The sequence below is a fragment of the Oryza brachyantha genome, chromosome 5 (genome assembly GCF_000231095.2).
Source record: "Oryza brachyantha chromosome 5, ObraRS2, whole genome shotgun sequence".
NCBI classification, from domain to species: Eukaryota; Viridiplantae; Streptophyta; class Magnoliopsida; order Poales; family Poaceae; genus Oryza; species Oryza brachyantha.
In genome coordinates, this window is record NC_023167.2 from 1,438,203 (window position 1) to 1,455,526 (window position 17,324).

A 17,324-nucleotide genomic window follows, 5' to 3' on the forward strand; every position below is an offset into this window, starting at 1 on the left:
TTGGCTATATATGCAAGGCAGACATGGCGAAGAGAAGCTGGGACGGATCATCGAGGGGCCCCCCCTGTTTAGACTCGGCGCTGAAACAGCTTAGATCCATGTTTAGGGAGGGGTTTGGGGAAGATTACTTTCCCCCAAAAAAATAAAATCAAGCTCTGACGTGTTTAGCGTGTGAGCAACACGATTAACGAGGCTCTGTTGTTTAGTTAGTGAAATAAATTTTTTTATGTTACGTCGAACGTTTGATTGGACGTTAAAGTAAGTTTCCGGATACGAATGACAAAACAAATTTCATAACTTCTATAGAAACCACGAGACAAATCTTTTGAGACTAATTAATCCATCGTTAGGTGTCCAAAGATTCCATGTCCCCTAACTATGCAATTAGTAGGCTAATTATGGACTAAGCAGACGTAAAAGATTTGTTTTATAATTTTCTCCTAACTATACAATTAGTATTTTTCATCTATATTAATACTAATGTTCAAAGATTTGATACGATGTTTTTAGAAAAAAAATTTGGAACTAAACGGTTGAGATGAGATAAGAGGACATATCTCAAATCTAGATGTGTGGCACCAATATTTTTAGCATTTTAATTTATTTTAGAATAAAGTTAAGCACTTCATCATCTTCTCCAGTCAGGCTTCGTTCGTTTCACGTGAGCCCATCTTCCAAACCGATAATAATCAATACAGTTTATTTAAAAAAAACTTTTAAAAATCATATTGTCCATTTTAAAATTGCAATGACTAATATTTCAATATTTCATTTGACTAATAAGGTACCTCGTTTTGCGTAATCTAAGCACTGACCCTTAAATATAGTCTAAGGAGGCTATGGCCCACGTGTTCAGCCTGCAATAAGTCAAACACAAACAGATATTCAGAAGACTATTTTGAGGGATAAATTGATTTCTTACATGGAATATTAGCATCACAAAATTCCACATAGTAAAGCATATCTCTGTGATTATTATTTTTAACACGCCAACTGGTTGTCCAACAACCTACTAATCCTCTCCAACTGCATGACGTGCTCCAGTTTCTGGACAGGACAAACTGAAGACACCGAGATTATAGCACACGGAAAGATAGAAAGCTTCCAAAACTTATAGCATCATGTATTACAAGATGGCAATCTTTTTTTTGACTGACTTTTTTGTTTGTTCAATTAACAAAATATAGCCTGATTATATTGAATTTGGCAAATAATAATCTTTCTACGTTAACAGAGAGAAGGCAGAGGAGATTTGGAAACTCTCCACAGGATTAATTAAGTATTAGCTTAAAAAACTTAATTATGAATTCATATAATTTTAAAGTAACTATCCTATTTTTTTTAAAAAAAAGCTTATCATTTAACACTTAAAAAAACGTCTGCGCAGGAAGCGAGAGCGTGAGAGGTACATAAAGGTAGAAATTAACCATAAGTGTTTTTTCGTCGGGGCTTTTAATTTTTTGCCACTATTTGCCACACCTATTTAATCTCTCTCACAACTACGATGAGAGGAGAGTTAAATTTCCCTCTTTCGTTGTGCTACTCTTTGAAAGCTTTCAGCATCAATTACATCATGGGGCTATGCAGAGGGGAAGTAGTTTAAGTGTCCTTTTTTATGAATGCATTCCTTTCTAATTGGTTTGTTGTTATCTGTTATTTCAGGGAAATTCTTGTTATTTGTTGAGAAAACGTCTGTCTCACTTTCTGTTTCATACAAGTTTCCTAACATTTTTAAATAAAATCGTTTTTTCTTTAAAGAAAGTTTAATTGGAATGCCTTATGAAGAAGCATTGGTTGGGTGATAGTGCGATATTGCTGTCTGCTTCAAATTCTCCTTATTTTTTTTATTATGTCTTAACCAATAGATTTTGACCCTTCTCTTAAACATGATCAAAACGAATTCATTTGGTGAGAAGGATTTGCTGGCTTATCTAACGAATCTTAATTATGGTCAAGTCCTCACTGATAGTAACACTTAACAGAACAAGTTGTACTAGCAACTTAGCAATTGGTCTGCACTTACCTACATCAACCTTTTGAACTAAATTCCCAATAGACAAGAAAAATCTTATTTACACTAATCAATCCAGTTTGTTTTTACAGGGTTATCAGTAACTGAAAAACTGATTGGGCACCTTGGAGCATTGCTTCTTTTCCAGGTAGGAGGCAGGTAGCCATTACTGTCCTATCATTAATTAATTCATGCAAAGTTATGGCATCATTGGTTAGTAGTGCCAATCCTATACCTGTACTACTCGAATTAGTGTTTCGGATTTTCCTACAAGGCTAATCACCATTATGCATAAGTGGCTCATTTTCAACATAAACTGTGAGGTATATAGAATTGTCACTGGCCTGGGCTGCGTAAACCATTTTCTGAAAAAACTTCGATAGAATCAACAAAAAAAATACCCACTTAATTTAGACTAATAATCAGAAAAGAAAATTCATATCCACTTAATTTACACAAACACCCAATGAGTTTGTGATTTACTTCTAGCTAAGCTTTGGCAAATCAAATAATTCCTTCGATTCTTTGGAACTTCTCGTTTAATATTCAGCTATAAGCCACTTGAAATGTATTTTCATGACCGACGGAAAGGTCTGTTAGTCCTGTCCTGTGATGGTAATTGGACAGCGTCCAAATAGACTAACAACTTGAAACTATGTTCAATAAAGCAGCCTAGCTTGACTGTCAGGTACTGTCAATTGGTTGACACTTTTGCACGGTTCATTTATTGCGTAGTATCACAACGTCTTTAGTCTTAGGCCATGATTAACCATAACATTTCGTCCAACGTGTGCCGGGAAGTGAAGAAATTTGTCCGAGTATATGCGTTAGAATTTTACCATCATGAATAAAGTGCCTCTGCGTATTAAAATTTAGACTATAAACTTATCGTATCTTGAGGTAAAAAAGTGTTAAATTTTTGCATAAAAAAATATGATATCTCTCAGTACCATCTTAGGGATGATAAAACTGCTCAGTATTAGAATAATAATGATTTGCATGAATTCTTTTCTTATTCGTAGATCCTTTCTTATCTTCTTTCTTATCTCTATGATAAACTGGCCCTGACACTCAACAGTATTTTCATCTATTGTCTAACATACATGAAACATTCTTTGATATGACAAACCCATGATTTTGTGAGCTAATAGGCCTTGTTTAGTTGCCAAAAATTTTTGACAAAAGGGTCACGTCGAACATTTGACCAGATGTCGAAAGTGGTTTTCGGACATAAATGAAAAAACAAATTTCACGGCTCACCTGGAAACCGTGAGACAAATCTTTTGAGCCTAGTTAATCCGTCATTAGCACATGTTGGTTACTGTAGCACTTATTGCTAATCATACACTAATTAGATTCAAAAGATTCGTCTCACGATTTTTCCCATATTTGTGCAATTATTTTTTATTTTCATCAATATTTAATACTCTATTAAGTGTTAAAAGATTCGATGAGATGTTTTTAGAAACTAAGCAGGGCCTTACATTAGCCTGGCACATCACTTTACCAGAGAAACTGATAGCCAGTTGTCAGCTTGAATGCCATAGATGATGGAGGAGAGAAGGACATTAATATTGTTGATAGGTGAACATTTATATGGAGTTAATTAATTACAACGGCTGCTGCAAGGTCACGGCACCACCGCACAATAACCAGGATGGCAGAGATAATGGATTCATGCCGATCCATTGAATTGGAAGGTGACTGAGCGAAAGGTGTTCATGGGCAAAGGATCAGTACATGCGATGTATCTCTCTCTCTCTCTCTTTTTATTATGTCTCTGATTATTGTTATATTAATGGGTAGACATAAAGTTCTAAAACCATTATAGAATGGGAAAAAAATGAGAATATGGGGGTTGCAGAGGAGTAAATAGAGAAAAAATAATGAAGGAAAAAGACTGTTCAGACATTCGATGTATCTGACTGCAGTTATCCAATTGCAGGCTGTTATTTGTGATGCTATTTGATCTGACGGCATGGTCTGCGTATGAAATTCCTTCTGATGATTAATTTAATGTGTTGCCACTCTAACTGTATATGGTATATTCTTATTCAGGGGAATTTATAGGGCATACTTGGGATGTTGCACTGAGCAGTCTGAGCTGCTATTAGTTAAGGTAACCAATCCATTGTTGAACAAAGCATGTTTCAACATTCAGTGAGACTTTGTTGTCATTGCTAGTAATCAGATAATCCAAGACTAAACATGTTTACCCTGCATGCAGAGTTATCTTGACTTCTTGAGTACATGCTGCAATGCAAGCAACAAGGAGCTCGGATCTTGATTGCATCATGGATCTCTGCACTTCAGCAAGTAGGTAACCAAACACAAAATAGCCAATCCATGCACAGTTTTTACCCAGTTCACGCAATGAAGAAGGCAGGGGTTGATATTAACTGCAGCATTTGTTGATGCTACTGTTTTTCTTCACTCCAATTGGCAGGATCATTTATTCTGCTCAACCACCGGCCTCTGGCTAGGGTTCAATAGTGTAGGGCCGTTGGCAAATACTGGTGCAGATGAAAGTGACAGAGGACCTGAACAAAGGAGGGAGAGGAGAGCACAAGATAAGCAAATTGCAATGGCATGAACTGAATTACTTTGGACATTTTTCTGTATAGGTGAGGTAGTTGGAGTCAATTCTGTTTCTGTATGGTTGCATCCATAACAAGGACATGCAATAGAAGCAGATGGCCCTTTGCTCCTACCTGAATCGATCTGAATGTAATGCATGCTGATGCATTTCCCCTCTTCTTTTTGTGCTTTGTGCTGATGTTATATTACTTTGATGAAGCAAAAAAGGAAATGCCATGATTAACCATTGTTGCATAATTGGATCATATTGTTTTTATTTTGTTGTTAGGATGGAGCACAGAAGCCAAAATATCATAATCTTTTCACTCATGATTATGCTTATAAGGCAAATTTTCAATCTTAGGACGTGAATTTAGAGTTGATTTGAGGTTTTTTTAATCATGGTTTATTTCTAGTCTTCACTTTTAAATCATTAATAACATTTATATGAAATTTTTATTCATAAATTACTTTTTAGTTATTAATAAATTATTTTATTTATGCTTATTTTAAGCGAAACAATGACGCTGATGAAGGATCTATGCAAGATTGCAAGTTGTTTTTTGTCAGTAGGCAATGATTGTTGGCATCTGGAAGAAATCACACTTCCTCACAAAATATCATTGTGCCTGCCAGTAAAGTTGTTACTGAAATTTGCATATTTGACCTTGCTTTATTGGAAATTTGTTGGTACATATTGTATTATGCACCTGATTGAACATATTGAGCACATGTACTGAGAGTATGCCCAATCATTTGCTAACAGGTTATAAATTGTGTTACAAGTACAGAAGGAACCCATAAAGGAATGGAAATATCTTTGGCCCAAAATATTTATTTTAGCAGAAAAGGTTGAGAAAAAAAAATATTATAGTACCCCTTAATAATGAGAAATGAATGCGGTGCGAGGGTAGGTGAGGGGTTAAAATAGTAAAAATATTGAATAAAAAATGATTGATGCGATAAGTAGTATCATAAGTAGTGCTTAAAATACTTATATTTTAGGATAAAATTAAAATAATAGAAATATATATATTTTGGATAGAGGGAGTATGCGGTAACACCGTAACAGTTGGTTCTTTCAAATTCTTTGCTATGGGTAGAGTTAAGAATTTTTTTTAAAAAAAATGTAGTTTAACTCCTGAAGGGCCATAAAACATGCTGTTAACAGTATCAGTGAAATTGATAGATTAACCCTTCCAGTTTTTGTGGGAATAGAATTGCCTATGGAACTCCATTAATTTGAATAATATTCATTTGAGTTCATTGGCATGTTTTTCTTAAATGATAATCGCTGATACAAACGTTTTTTCACGGTTGGTTGCATGTTTTGCTTGTGTTGTGCGTTTGATGATCCGTACACACCAAGCTGGTGGAGAAATTGACCTACTACAGCCACACTACATGAGGAGCAAATCTGCACGTAATAAACTTCACATTGAAGTAGCATCCTAGTATGTTACACATCATGAAACATAATTAAGAATGTTGTTGCACAGATGGCATCATATACCATTGTATGTCTTTAAAAAATGGACATGACAGTAGCTGACGTGTTCTTGAGTAGGTTTCGTAACTGGCACGAAAAACGTAGCAGTCGGTTATCTTTTATTAATTAACTATTAGCACGAAAAACGTAGCAGTCGGTTATCTTTTATTAATTAACTATTAGCTATAGTAAACTTGAAAGTTATATTAATAAGAATTTTTAAAACAACTTTTTTATAGAAATATTACACAAAAAATATATCATGTAGTTGCTCGGAAACTGTGCACATAGAAAACGAGGAAATCTGGTTTAGTAATAGGATAAAAAGAACGTCAACCGTGCAAGTTTGTCTATCACATGCAAAGAGAAAGGCAGGGAAATAGTAGTGGTATTATTATATATATTCATATTTTTGTATATATGTTAGGTCATCTGTACTTCCAAACTGATTGACAATGACATGTATAGATAGCTCCCTTATGTAATAAAAAGAATGTACCAGTTTTGTGTTCATCATGGAAAAGAAAATATTCCCGCCGATAAGGAATTTCATATTACAAAACTACTAATGAATTTAGATTCGTTCAAGCTGCTTTTATTACATACCACTCCGTTTCATAATATAAGACTTCCTAGAATTATTTGGATTCATCTGAATACTAATAAATCTAAACATATATATATATATATATATATATATATATATATATATATAAATTATATACATTCATCAATAAATGAATTTAGGTAAGGCTAGAAAGTCTTAAAATATAAAACGGAGGTAGTAATATATTGGATCCTAGCAGAAAATGGTGCGTCGTTATTAAAAAAAAAATGGAGATCAGTTTGAGCGTTTGATTGGAGTATGCTAGTCCATTTGTTAATGGGCTGTACTAATTAATTAGTTAAGAGAAGCTCTACTGAAGCTAACTCAGTTATGACTTATGAGCCATGCATCCATACATACGTACATACTCGAGGATTATTTTGGTATCAAACATCCTTTGCAGGTTATTACCGGTCCTCTTTGAAAAGGTATTAACGGTTTGCAAGCTTTGTTTATTGGTGCTACTTTCTCCTAAATTTTCCCCCATACTAAAATATGTAGCAGTCCTATTTTTTCATTCTTGCTTATTCTTATAAGTCAAAATTTAAATTTTCAATGAAGTATATTTTGGGGTTTTTTCATCATAATTTATTTGTCAACATTGGCTTTTAGATCTCTAAGAATATATATATATATATATAAATGTTTTATTTATAAATTATTTTTTATTTGCAGATGTTTGGCTTTTTTCCTCAACAAGCTAAACGATCACCCTAACCCTAAGACTCTTATGACCTCTTTGATTTGCAGGATTTTTAATAGAAAAATAGATGAATTAAACTATTTTGTATGTAAGGTTGCGTTTAGTTGGAAAAAAAGATCAAATACAAGCTAATGAGGTCAAGATCGAGTTTGAGGAGGGACGCAAGTGGAGTCACCTCCATGCAATGCTCCCATGGTGCTATCACAATGCCATGTACAAGTCCTGACACAACCCTAGTCCTAGAGGTCTCTGCTGGTGAGAGCCCCGCCGCTGTTGTCATATTGTGCAGTAGCTTGAAACATACCTTTCATGGTCATGCGTCCAACACAGATTATAAAGCAAGAAAACACCATGAAACACACCTTTCATCTTAAAGTTAATATCAATAGGAACTGTTTTCACTCAAAGAAGCACAACAACATCACTAAAACAACATGATTCTACTACAACCTCAACTAGAGGATGATTTGTGATACCTTGACTACCTTGTACTGATCCCAGGCCATGGCCTACATGTATGTATGATTGTGAGCACATCATGTGAAAGCATTGAGCATAAGTGAATTTTGGAAGCTGTACAACTACATTGATAGCTGCAGATCTACACTGATAAACTTAGCATAAGTGAATTCTAGAAACTGGAGAGCTACGTACATTAAAAAGCATCAAAACTTCAAGATTGTACAAGATAAGACACAAGCTGCTTTCTTGTTTTGCATATACACAAGCAGCTTAATGATCATCTTTTGGTGGTACCCACATGATTAGTTCCATGGAAAACGAAGGGCATCAATCTCTTGATGGGTCATTGGCCCCAGCCACACACACTGAGATTCGACTAATCCATGTGCTGGATTAATTAGACCCATACATGTACTCATGTCTCTCTTGTCACTCTCCAAACTTAATTAGGGCATGTAAAAGAACCTTTTTGCTCGGAAGACTACAAGATTCGAACTGTCCAACAATGATGTTATACTGCTGTTGCCGATGTACCATGCAAGGCAACACTTTGAACTGTTTTTCCATGATTATGCCATCTCAATTAGTAGCTTTTAACCATCAAATTAAAATGTTCGGACTGTCTGATTTGTACACTGAAGTTGATATGTCGTCTAAGATTTTCATATCTTTCTATCACTCATGTTTAATGTTGCCACAATTTTTTAACTTTTAACGCATCAAACTAGATTAAGAAATGTCACATTATATCTGTGTCTAGCTGAAGCCTGAAGGAGAGATAGGAGAGAACAAAAGTGGGCTATATTTATAACAAGCTATAACACGAATACTGATAAATTTTGTGAATTTTGTGAGAGAGATAAGTGGACTAAGTACTAATAACATAGTATATATCTATAGCTAACTTTTGTACGAGCAGACCGAGGCCTCTTCCAGCTAACATGATTTTCAAACCACTGGAATAGAAAAAAAAACACAGGATTATCGTAGGAATGCATATGTAAAACAAAAGATTGAAACACACGAATTTTTCCTTCAATGAGATGAACTCCAACGCACAGAAGATTAATTCAGTGTTAATTATTACAAATTTTAAAGATTAATTCACATTATTTTTTAATAAAAAGCTTCCATAAAGAAAATGTTAGCATGAAACGTAATACTTAGCAATTCAGAGCGTGTTTATGAAGAATTATGAAGTATTCCAGCCTATAAGCCAAGTTAAATATGGTTGTGTTATTATCAGAATACGTATTGTAGTATAGGAGTATAACTAAAGGATATGTATCAATATTGGTATCATTACAGATGATATCATTGTAAGATCTGGATACAGATAGTACAATCGTTAGTATTATTATGCTATCACCTATCAGCCTATGATACTAATAAGAACTTGGGGATAAATGGAAAATATCGAGTATAAGAGGAAAAATATATTAATAACGCTCTAGTTTGAGGTTCTCTTAACTAGTATAGTTAAAACATTATAATTTTAAATCCAATGCTGTTGCTCTATTATTTATAGAATGGCTCTATAAATTTAATAGAACACTAAAACAAACATCTAGTAAAACGATAGTATTATCTAGTATCCAGGGAACACATCTATCCTGGGAGCGAAGGGGCTCGAGGCCTCATTGTCCATGTTAAGGCTATGATAGCCAAGTCCTAAAATTTTATGCTAAAGAGAAATAAAAAGAGACTAAAAGCTCTTTCAAATTATAGTATCGTTTGCTAAATCCACTACCGATGCTAGTCCTAACCACTTTTATTCATGCTATTGGAAAGAAAAAACAATATTAATAAAACGACTACAATATGGCATACTCGAAATACGTGCCTCAACAGGAACATGCACTAGCTGTCCACTAGCAGAGTGCATGAATCGCACAGACACGGGCATGAATGCACGCATGCTTTGCAGCCATTTTTTATTCTAACAATAAATGAGATATTTTGCAAAAGCAGAGATAAATCCGGCAGACAAGTACATTTAATAAATACGGTCGCTAGCTATGCGGCCCAACAACCACAATAAACCACACCAGTACGTGAGCCAGTAAAAAAACGAGCAGTTGTGTAATCTACTGCTACATCAGTAAAAACAAATTCATTTCTTAATGTCTGTGTACTGTTCATATTATTTGAAAATTTTCTAGAAAAACTTAAAAAAAATTAGTTATAGGTAAAATACTATTTATGTTTATCATCTAATAATAATAATATTAATCATAAAAAATTAAATAAGATAAAGAATCAAACGTTATATCTAAAAACTGAAAAATAAACTTATTTTGGGATAGAGGAAGTACTTTAAATACAGACGATTATAGATTATTCTAACACAATTTAAGGTCTAAATAGAATTTATAGTCCTTAAAATTTTACTTGATCGAAAAGATTGTGCATACTGATACAACTGCTAGTGAATAATAAATATCTCAATATCTCAAATTTTGTGGTTGGATAGATCGGGAAAGTAATACTCCAATATCTCAAATTTTAGCCCCTCGTCAAAATATTCAAATTATCTCCCAATACTACTACATATTGCCTAACTCTCTATTTCAACCAATACAACATTTTTTTTGTTAAATTTCTTTATATGATTTTTCACCTCAATCAATTACAGCTATTTATTATCCAGAACTTAATTTCTAACGGAGACATATTTATGGACAAATGGAGAAGACTTAAATGGACCATAGAGTACTGCTTACTCTGTTGCAAGAATTTTCAGGATTTGCTCTTGTTCCAAAATATTAGCATTATTCACATTATTAGTCGTTGTATCAATCACTTACTACTACGATTTAAAATTCATCGTATTCTATCTCCACTTAACCTCTGACACTATTCTTCGTATTTTTATCTCTACTTACGTCTGACACTGTCCATTCTTCGTTTACATCGTAGTTTTTCCTCATAGCAAGTTCAAATAGTATAGCCAACTCCTGGTTACAAATTATCTATAGCCAACTTAATAACCAATTCATAGAATAGTCACATACTACACAATTAATATCCGGTTCGTGCTACAGCTGGCTACAAATCTGTAACCCACTGCTTTTCTCTATCATCTCTTATCACTTAAAATATATTTATAGCTTAGTAGAGACAGAGCAGTAACGTAGCCTGCACGATGACGAAGGGACGAACTGTGGTGTAGCACTGTAGCATCGTCCACTATCCCAGTCCCAGCGACCATTGAAAAGAATTGAATTTTTTTGGTCCATCTCATCCCATCACATTCATGTTTGATGCAGTCACCCGTGAAAAGGATTTGTGTTAATTGAAACCGGTAATAGTACGTTACTCTCGATTGCTGAGGAGCGTTGATCGAATATTTTTATAAGATGTACTGTACATATGAATTTTGGAGAACGTTGATAAGATGTACTGTACATATGAATTTTCCCATATCTACAATCAAAATATTTTTCTAAAATGCTATTGGTGTTCAAAAAATTTTAGGATGGTTAATTGGGATTGGGTGTACATGTGTTCCACAGACATGCATGTGTGCGCTTATGTTTATACTGTGTTTTCATAATTGAAAAAACATGAATTCTCCCTAAGAAACATGGACTATTTTTGAAGTGTCTAGCTGAGCCAGATTAGTAGTAGAGAATAAGACAAGCCCCACAAGCAAGAGAATACAAACAGAAAATGCAATTTGGATGAAGTGTTCAGTTCAGTCACACGACGTGCACAAGTGACATAAACACATAAGAAAACATATCAACTAGAAAATGCCATCCGCATGACGTTTTCGCCTGCGTTTCCAAGTTCCAAGAACCACCTTATTAATCTTTTTTTATTTATCATTATTGACTTTTAAGTCTATCTTTGATCATCTATCTTATTAAAAAATCCACATAATTATTTAAGTGTGATTTGATCTATTACTAAAAATACTTTAATCATGACTTATAATTTCGTATATTTACATAAGAATTTTGAATAAGATGACCAATCAAACGTAGATTCAAAAGTCAACAGCGTCAAATAAAAAAAACATGAGTATAAATGTATAATTTTGCTAACCCATCCTAGTACCACTGAAACATGTGACAGTGGGTACTGTTTGTGGTAGGAGATTAACATCAAACGCTTTTGTATCCTTCCAATAAATTGGTGTCTACATTGAAAAAGATAAACCAATTGGAATCATGCAAGTATCACACTAGTACTATAGTAGTACCTCCTTGATTGTATGATGGAGTGGCAATAGTTTTCAGCAAGTAAATGGTCGGCCATGTTCTCTCCTAGGACCCCATTAATTTTGTTGTATTGCTTCAGAACCTACTAAAGATTAGGTGGTCCAGAAATTAATCAGAGGGAGTGCCGCTCAATTGAGGGCACGAAGATAAGCACGCAGGACCAACAGATAGCAATGCACCGAAATTTCTAGTCCATAGTCCATACGTGTAAAGTTCAATGCAGGTTACTGTCAATTCAATCCTACTAATTTTCAATGCAGAGCTGATCTACTGGAAACATTGCTCAAATCTAGAAAGAAGATGCTTGTGGATTCATGAAATATGAGTTATGTTACCCTAAATTAGAATCTCTATTCCCAAAAGTCAGTTATCTAGAACATTTTCAGATCTGCAGAAAATGCCACAGCTTACTTGGTACATTTGAGGATCTCCCAATGACAAACATTCAGATCAACTGCTGATGGCGTTGTCGATGCAGAAAGGTCATTCAGACAACTTTCACTGTACATCAGACAACTTCCGTAGCAAGGCTAATGTTAGTGAAACCATTCTTTTGGGTACTAACCCAGGTTTCTGGGCAAAAATGCGTGTGCACCTCTTCAGCCCCAAGCCTCCAATCCCTGCGGATGATATACAGTTCACATGAGCTTCTGTAGTAGAAAGAAAAAGTATAGGGTCCATAGCAGTACACAATAACTGTACCTAACGACATGCGGGACACAAGGTTGATATCTAGCTATTTTAGCAATCATAAGCAACTTTCTGTGTGATACATTTTATAACAAACTGTAATGCAAATTCAGGGAAAATGCAGCATACCAGGGAAGCCCGCATCCACCTTCCACCCACCCAATCACAATGAAACCTTAGCTGTTCATGCCCAAATTCAATCTCTTCACCAGTAGATCTGAAGTATACCATGTATCTCTGATCACTGATAACCTTCGATATCACACCAACCCACCATCCATCATTCCAACAAGCATCAACTTCATCAAGTAAATTGAAACCACTGCTTACAGTGATATCTGGAGGACAGGGTCTGACGTGCTGAACTTCTATGGTTTCTGTCAAAGGGGTGATTTCATCATCAGCTTTCAGTGCATCATACTCCACTAAAATCTTGTTGTTAACATATTTTACAGCAGTCGCCTGGAACCAAGCTCCACAAAAACCTTCATCATTACTGGTAACTTCAACCTTGCTGCCTTCGCCAATTTTTTCTGTCAAAACATTCTGAAAGATAGCCAAAAAGCAGTGATCGTTAGCTATATCAGCAATTCAAAGAAATACAAAACGGCAATTGATATCATCAATGATACCATGTCCCCATCTTACACATTTGGACCATAATAATCAAATCTAACAAATAATTTGCCTACCTATGAATGTATCCAATAACAAGAAAATTGAAGTTATAAAGTTTAGCACAAGTGTCAGTGTGTCACTAACAAAGATATTGTGGCTCAATATATAAAAGCTTATAACATGGCCAGGCTAGCAATAGTTGAACTTCAAAAAGATCAATGAAATACTCCTTCCGTTTAACAATGGAAGACTTTCTAGCTCTGTCTAGATTCATATAGATGCTACTGAACTAGATAAATATACAAACTATAATCAGTGATCAATGGATAAATATAGACAAGGCTAAAAAGTCTTACAATATGAAACAAAGTGGGGTACATCTTAAGTTCCTAACAGAAAAACAGTGGAAGAAAAATGTATGGTTCACTATGAATGTAGTGGAAAAATTTAATCCAGTTCCATTAAAAAAAAATCCAACGGGAGCATCACTAGTCACCACAAATCATTGGATGCACTGATAGTTGATACTACAAATATTATTACCAAACAACACTTGGCCATATCGCAGTCAACAGTTAAAGGCTCATGTATCAATAGAAATTGCAGTCTTCATAAGCCAATTCGTGACATTAAGTATCTACTAAAGGTTAATAAATATTCCAAAGAAAGATTGTGTACAAACCTGTGAAACTTGCTGCCACTGACCATCGATCCAGTCATACCGAAGCCTAAGTGTCTTTTGGTCCAATTGAACCTCCTTTCCTGAGTGTGCTGGCTGAAATGTATAACTAAATTCAGGATGAACCTCAGTAATCACCCCCAGCCACCAGCCATTGCCTTGGAAGCCTTCAACCTCATCATTGATGCGGAAACTAAAAGATGATGCATGCGGCGGGCAAGGCCTGATATGATTAAGATGAATAATCTCCTTGGGCAATGCACTACCATCACTCTTTGAACAATTGTAATCCACTAAAACACTGTTCTTCCAGATGGCCTTTTCCACAATTGCAGAGAACCAAGCAACAACAGGATTACCTTCTAACTTGGCAACTTCCACCTGTGATCCTTTCGTATATGGCATTGTCTTAGATATCTCCTGGCAGGCAAAAGGGAGTGATGTAGATGACAATGAGTGTAAAGAGGGAGGGGGAACAGTGGAACACCATACTAGTTCCAAAAAAATGCCTGAAAGAGGCAGAGCTAGTCTAAAACTGCAATCAGTCAACAAAAAACCCTTAAAGTTCAACTTTTCAACAGAAAGCATTTGTAATACCATCAGGCTCAAGGAATGATAGTGTTCAGGGCTTCAGGCTACTTCCCTAATGTACATATACTGGAGTGACCATTCCAGCATGAGCCATGCCCAATTAAGCAACATTCAGCACATCAACTGGTTTAGCCTCTCAACTGTAAACTGTTATTTATCACCCAATAAAATGCATGCGCTCCAGCAGCCCTGCCCTGAGCAACTGATTAAAGTTGCTTTTATGGCAACATCCAGTTTAACTAGGACTAAGTTCCATAGGATAGTAAAGGAGAAAAAAAATAGCAGGCATTTCTAATCTATCTCCTTCAGTGTCACAGGCTCATCACCTTTTCTAATCTCAATCACAAAATCTCATACATTGACTGAACAAAATACAAAAATTCTTCAACTCGGAAATCTGAACTTGGAGGTTGTACAATATTCTACGGGGAGAAAAAATTAGAAAAACCATCAGGAATTTGACTAGTTCATTTTACAACAACCTTGGACATGTCAACTTGAAGTCTTGAACTAAGGCTCCAGAAATTATATGAAAAAAAAAACCTTATGTGAAAAGCAAAACCATGATAATGTTCAGACTAATAATTCCAGCATGATCAATGCCCAATCAAAAAACATTCGGCACATCAACTAATTTGGTCTGACTACTGTAAACCATCATTTATCTCCTAACAGACTGCAGGCTCTCCAGTCTCCAGTAGCCCTGAGCAACTGAGTAAGCCGCATTTATCCCAACATCCAGTTTGACCTAGCCTAATTCAGTCCCTTATGATACTATTACCTACGTTCAAATTATAAGATGTTTCGGCCATCTCTAAATTCATATAGATGTTGATGAGTCTGGCCACATATATAAAATATATTCATTGATTTATGGATGAATCTAGATATAGTTAAAATATCTTATAATATTGAACGGCGAGAGTAAAAGGGAAGAAAAAAAGAGCAGGCATTTCTAATCTATCTCCTTCGGTAACACGGTCTCCTGCATTTCCTAATCTTAATCACAAAATCTGAAAATCGCATACTACATTGTATGAACAAAATACAAAGAATTTTCACTTTGGCAATTGGAAGTTGGAGACTTTACCATTTTCTCCGGGGAGAGCCACTCGCCAGCGACCCACTCGAGGTGGGGCCGGACGTCGGCGGCGTCGAACTCCACCACCTCCCTCGTCTCCGGGAAGCATACCGCGACCATCCCGCCCGCCCGGCCCCCGCCGAGCGCGACGCCGACCCACCACGCCCCGCCCTTGAACGCGTCCACGACGGCGTGCTCCTGCTCGCCGCGCGGCGTGTCGGGCGGCGGGCGCGGGCGGACCCGGGACGCCGGGACGACGTCCCTGAGCGGGCAGATGGATGAGCCACCGGATCCGTCGGCGGCGGCGGCGAAGGCGTCGTAGACGACGGTGTAGCTGCGAGGGTTGGGGTGGGAGGCCGTGACGGAGGCCGCGAAGTGGGCACCCCGGTAGCCGGGCTCGTCGGGGAGCACCTCCACGGCGTCTCCGGCATGGAACTGCTCCGGAGCAGCGGCGGCAGCAGCAGCAGCCGCCGGCGGCGGCGGCGGCGGTTGGCGGCGGAGGCGCGGCGACCTCATCGGTAGAGTGGAGAGGGGCACTGGACTGGAACAAGTGACGAGTAAACTGCAGAGGCGGCAGAGACGTCTTGTAGAGGAGAAACTTCCACCGTCCGATCGGCTAAATTAACGGTCGCGATCACTTCAATGGTCTGACTTATTGCTCTCGCTGAAGTCAACCTTATAAGACTTTCTTGATAGATTTATATTTATGATAATAAATCTAGATATTATATATATATATATTGATATATAGATATCTATAAAGTCTTATTATATGAAAAGGAAGGGTACCTGAGTATAAAAAAATATAATATATATAGGTAGAATCAAGCGGCACCGAGATTTTAGATTTTGGTATATGGATATTATCAAGTGATACCGAGGTATTAAATTCGATATCTAGATATGTTACATATGTTATACCTAAGATATCAAATCTGATACCTCAGTATTAATCCAATATCACACTTGGTAAGACGTGATACAAACTTCTCCGAGAAAAGAAGTTGACGACCCGTGGGCCTTCCACCTCCAAGTATTTGGTATCAACCATGGTACCAACATGTACCTGGTCTAGTACTATAGGTATTAGGTCAATCAGAGTATAACAATGTCATGTTGTTGAACACTAGCTAAGCTCTCTACGTACCTCTTAGCTCATGAAGTACATCTTCTCATTGGTGTCCTAAGCTTGGCCTCAACTCATCCCTCATCAATCTTGAACTCAATTATCACACTTGCTTCATTCTTACCTCTCGCTTGCCAATTCGTGATAGCCTGACGAGTGTAGAAGGAAGAAAGATGACGATACGAAGAATAACGTTTGTGACATTGACATTTAAGGAATCCTCCTGCGACGGAAAATATGAGTGGTTGGGCTAGAAGATTCAAGAGCCTCAGAGAGGATGAGGAGGACCGGAATTGAGGGACTAAAGGTATGTCGTCAAGACAAAACATCGCTCTCTAGTTTTCTTGATTTGAAAAACATCATTTTTTTCTTAATTTCTACGTGAATTAGTGCATTCGCTAAGCAATTTCGTGCGAAGCTACATAAAAATATAATTGTGTCTGATATACTACTCAAATATATAG

The 17,324-nt window shown here is 36.4% G+C and overlaps 1 protein-coding gene across 1 annotated transcript; it reads right to left on the reverse strand.

Moving 5' to 3' along the window:
• Positions 1–12,391: 12,391 nt before the first annotated feature.
• On the reverse strand, positions 12,392–16,270 carry LOC102704061 (protein AGENET DOMAIN (AGD)-CONTAINING P1). The gene is made up of 4 exons (XM_006654897.3): positions 15,744–16,270; positions 14,066–14,482; positions 12,895–13,311; positions 12,392–12,695 (listed from the first exon to the last, which is right to left on the reverse strand). Exons 1-4 carry the CDS (start codon positions 16,248–16,250, stop codon positions 12,675–12,677), a joined length of 1,362 nt encoding a protein of 453 aa, XP_006654960.3. The 5' UTR covers positions 16,251–16,270; the 3' UTR covers positions 12,392–12,674.
• Between the last annotated feature and the right edge of the window lie 1,054 nt (positions 16,271–17,324).

Bases quoted from the DNA above. Each gene is read 5' to 3' on its own strand.
- LOC102704061 (XM_006654897.3), bottom strand. From the start codon at position 16,250: ATGAGGTCGCCGCGCCTCCGCCGCCAACCGCCGCCGCCGCCGCCGGCG. The intron at 14,483-15,743 runs GTAAAGTCTCCA...TTTGCCTGCCAG, and splicing joins GGCTCTCCCCGGAGAAAATG to GAGATATCTAAGACAATGCC. The intron at 13,312-14,065 runs GTTTGTACACAA...GCTATCTTTCAG, and splicing joins AGTGGCAGCAAGTTTCACAG to AATGTTTTGACAGAAAAAAT.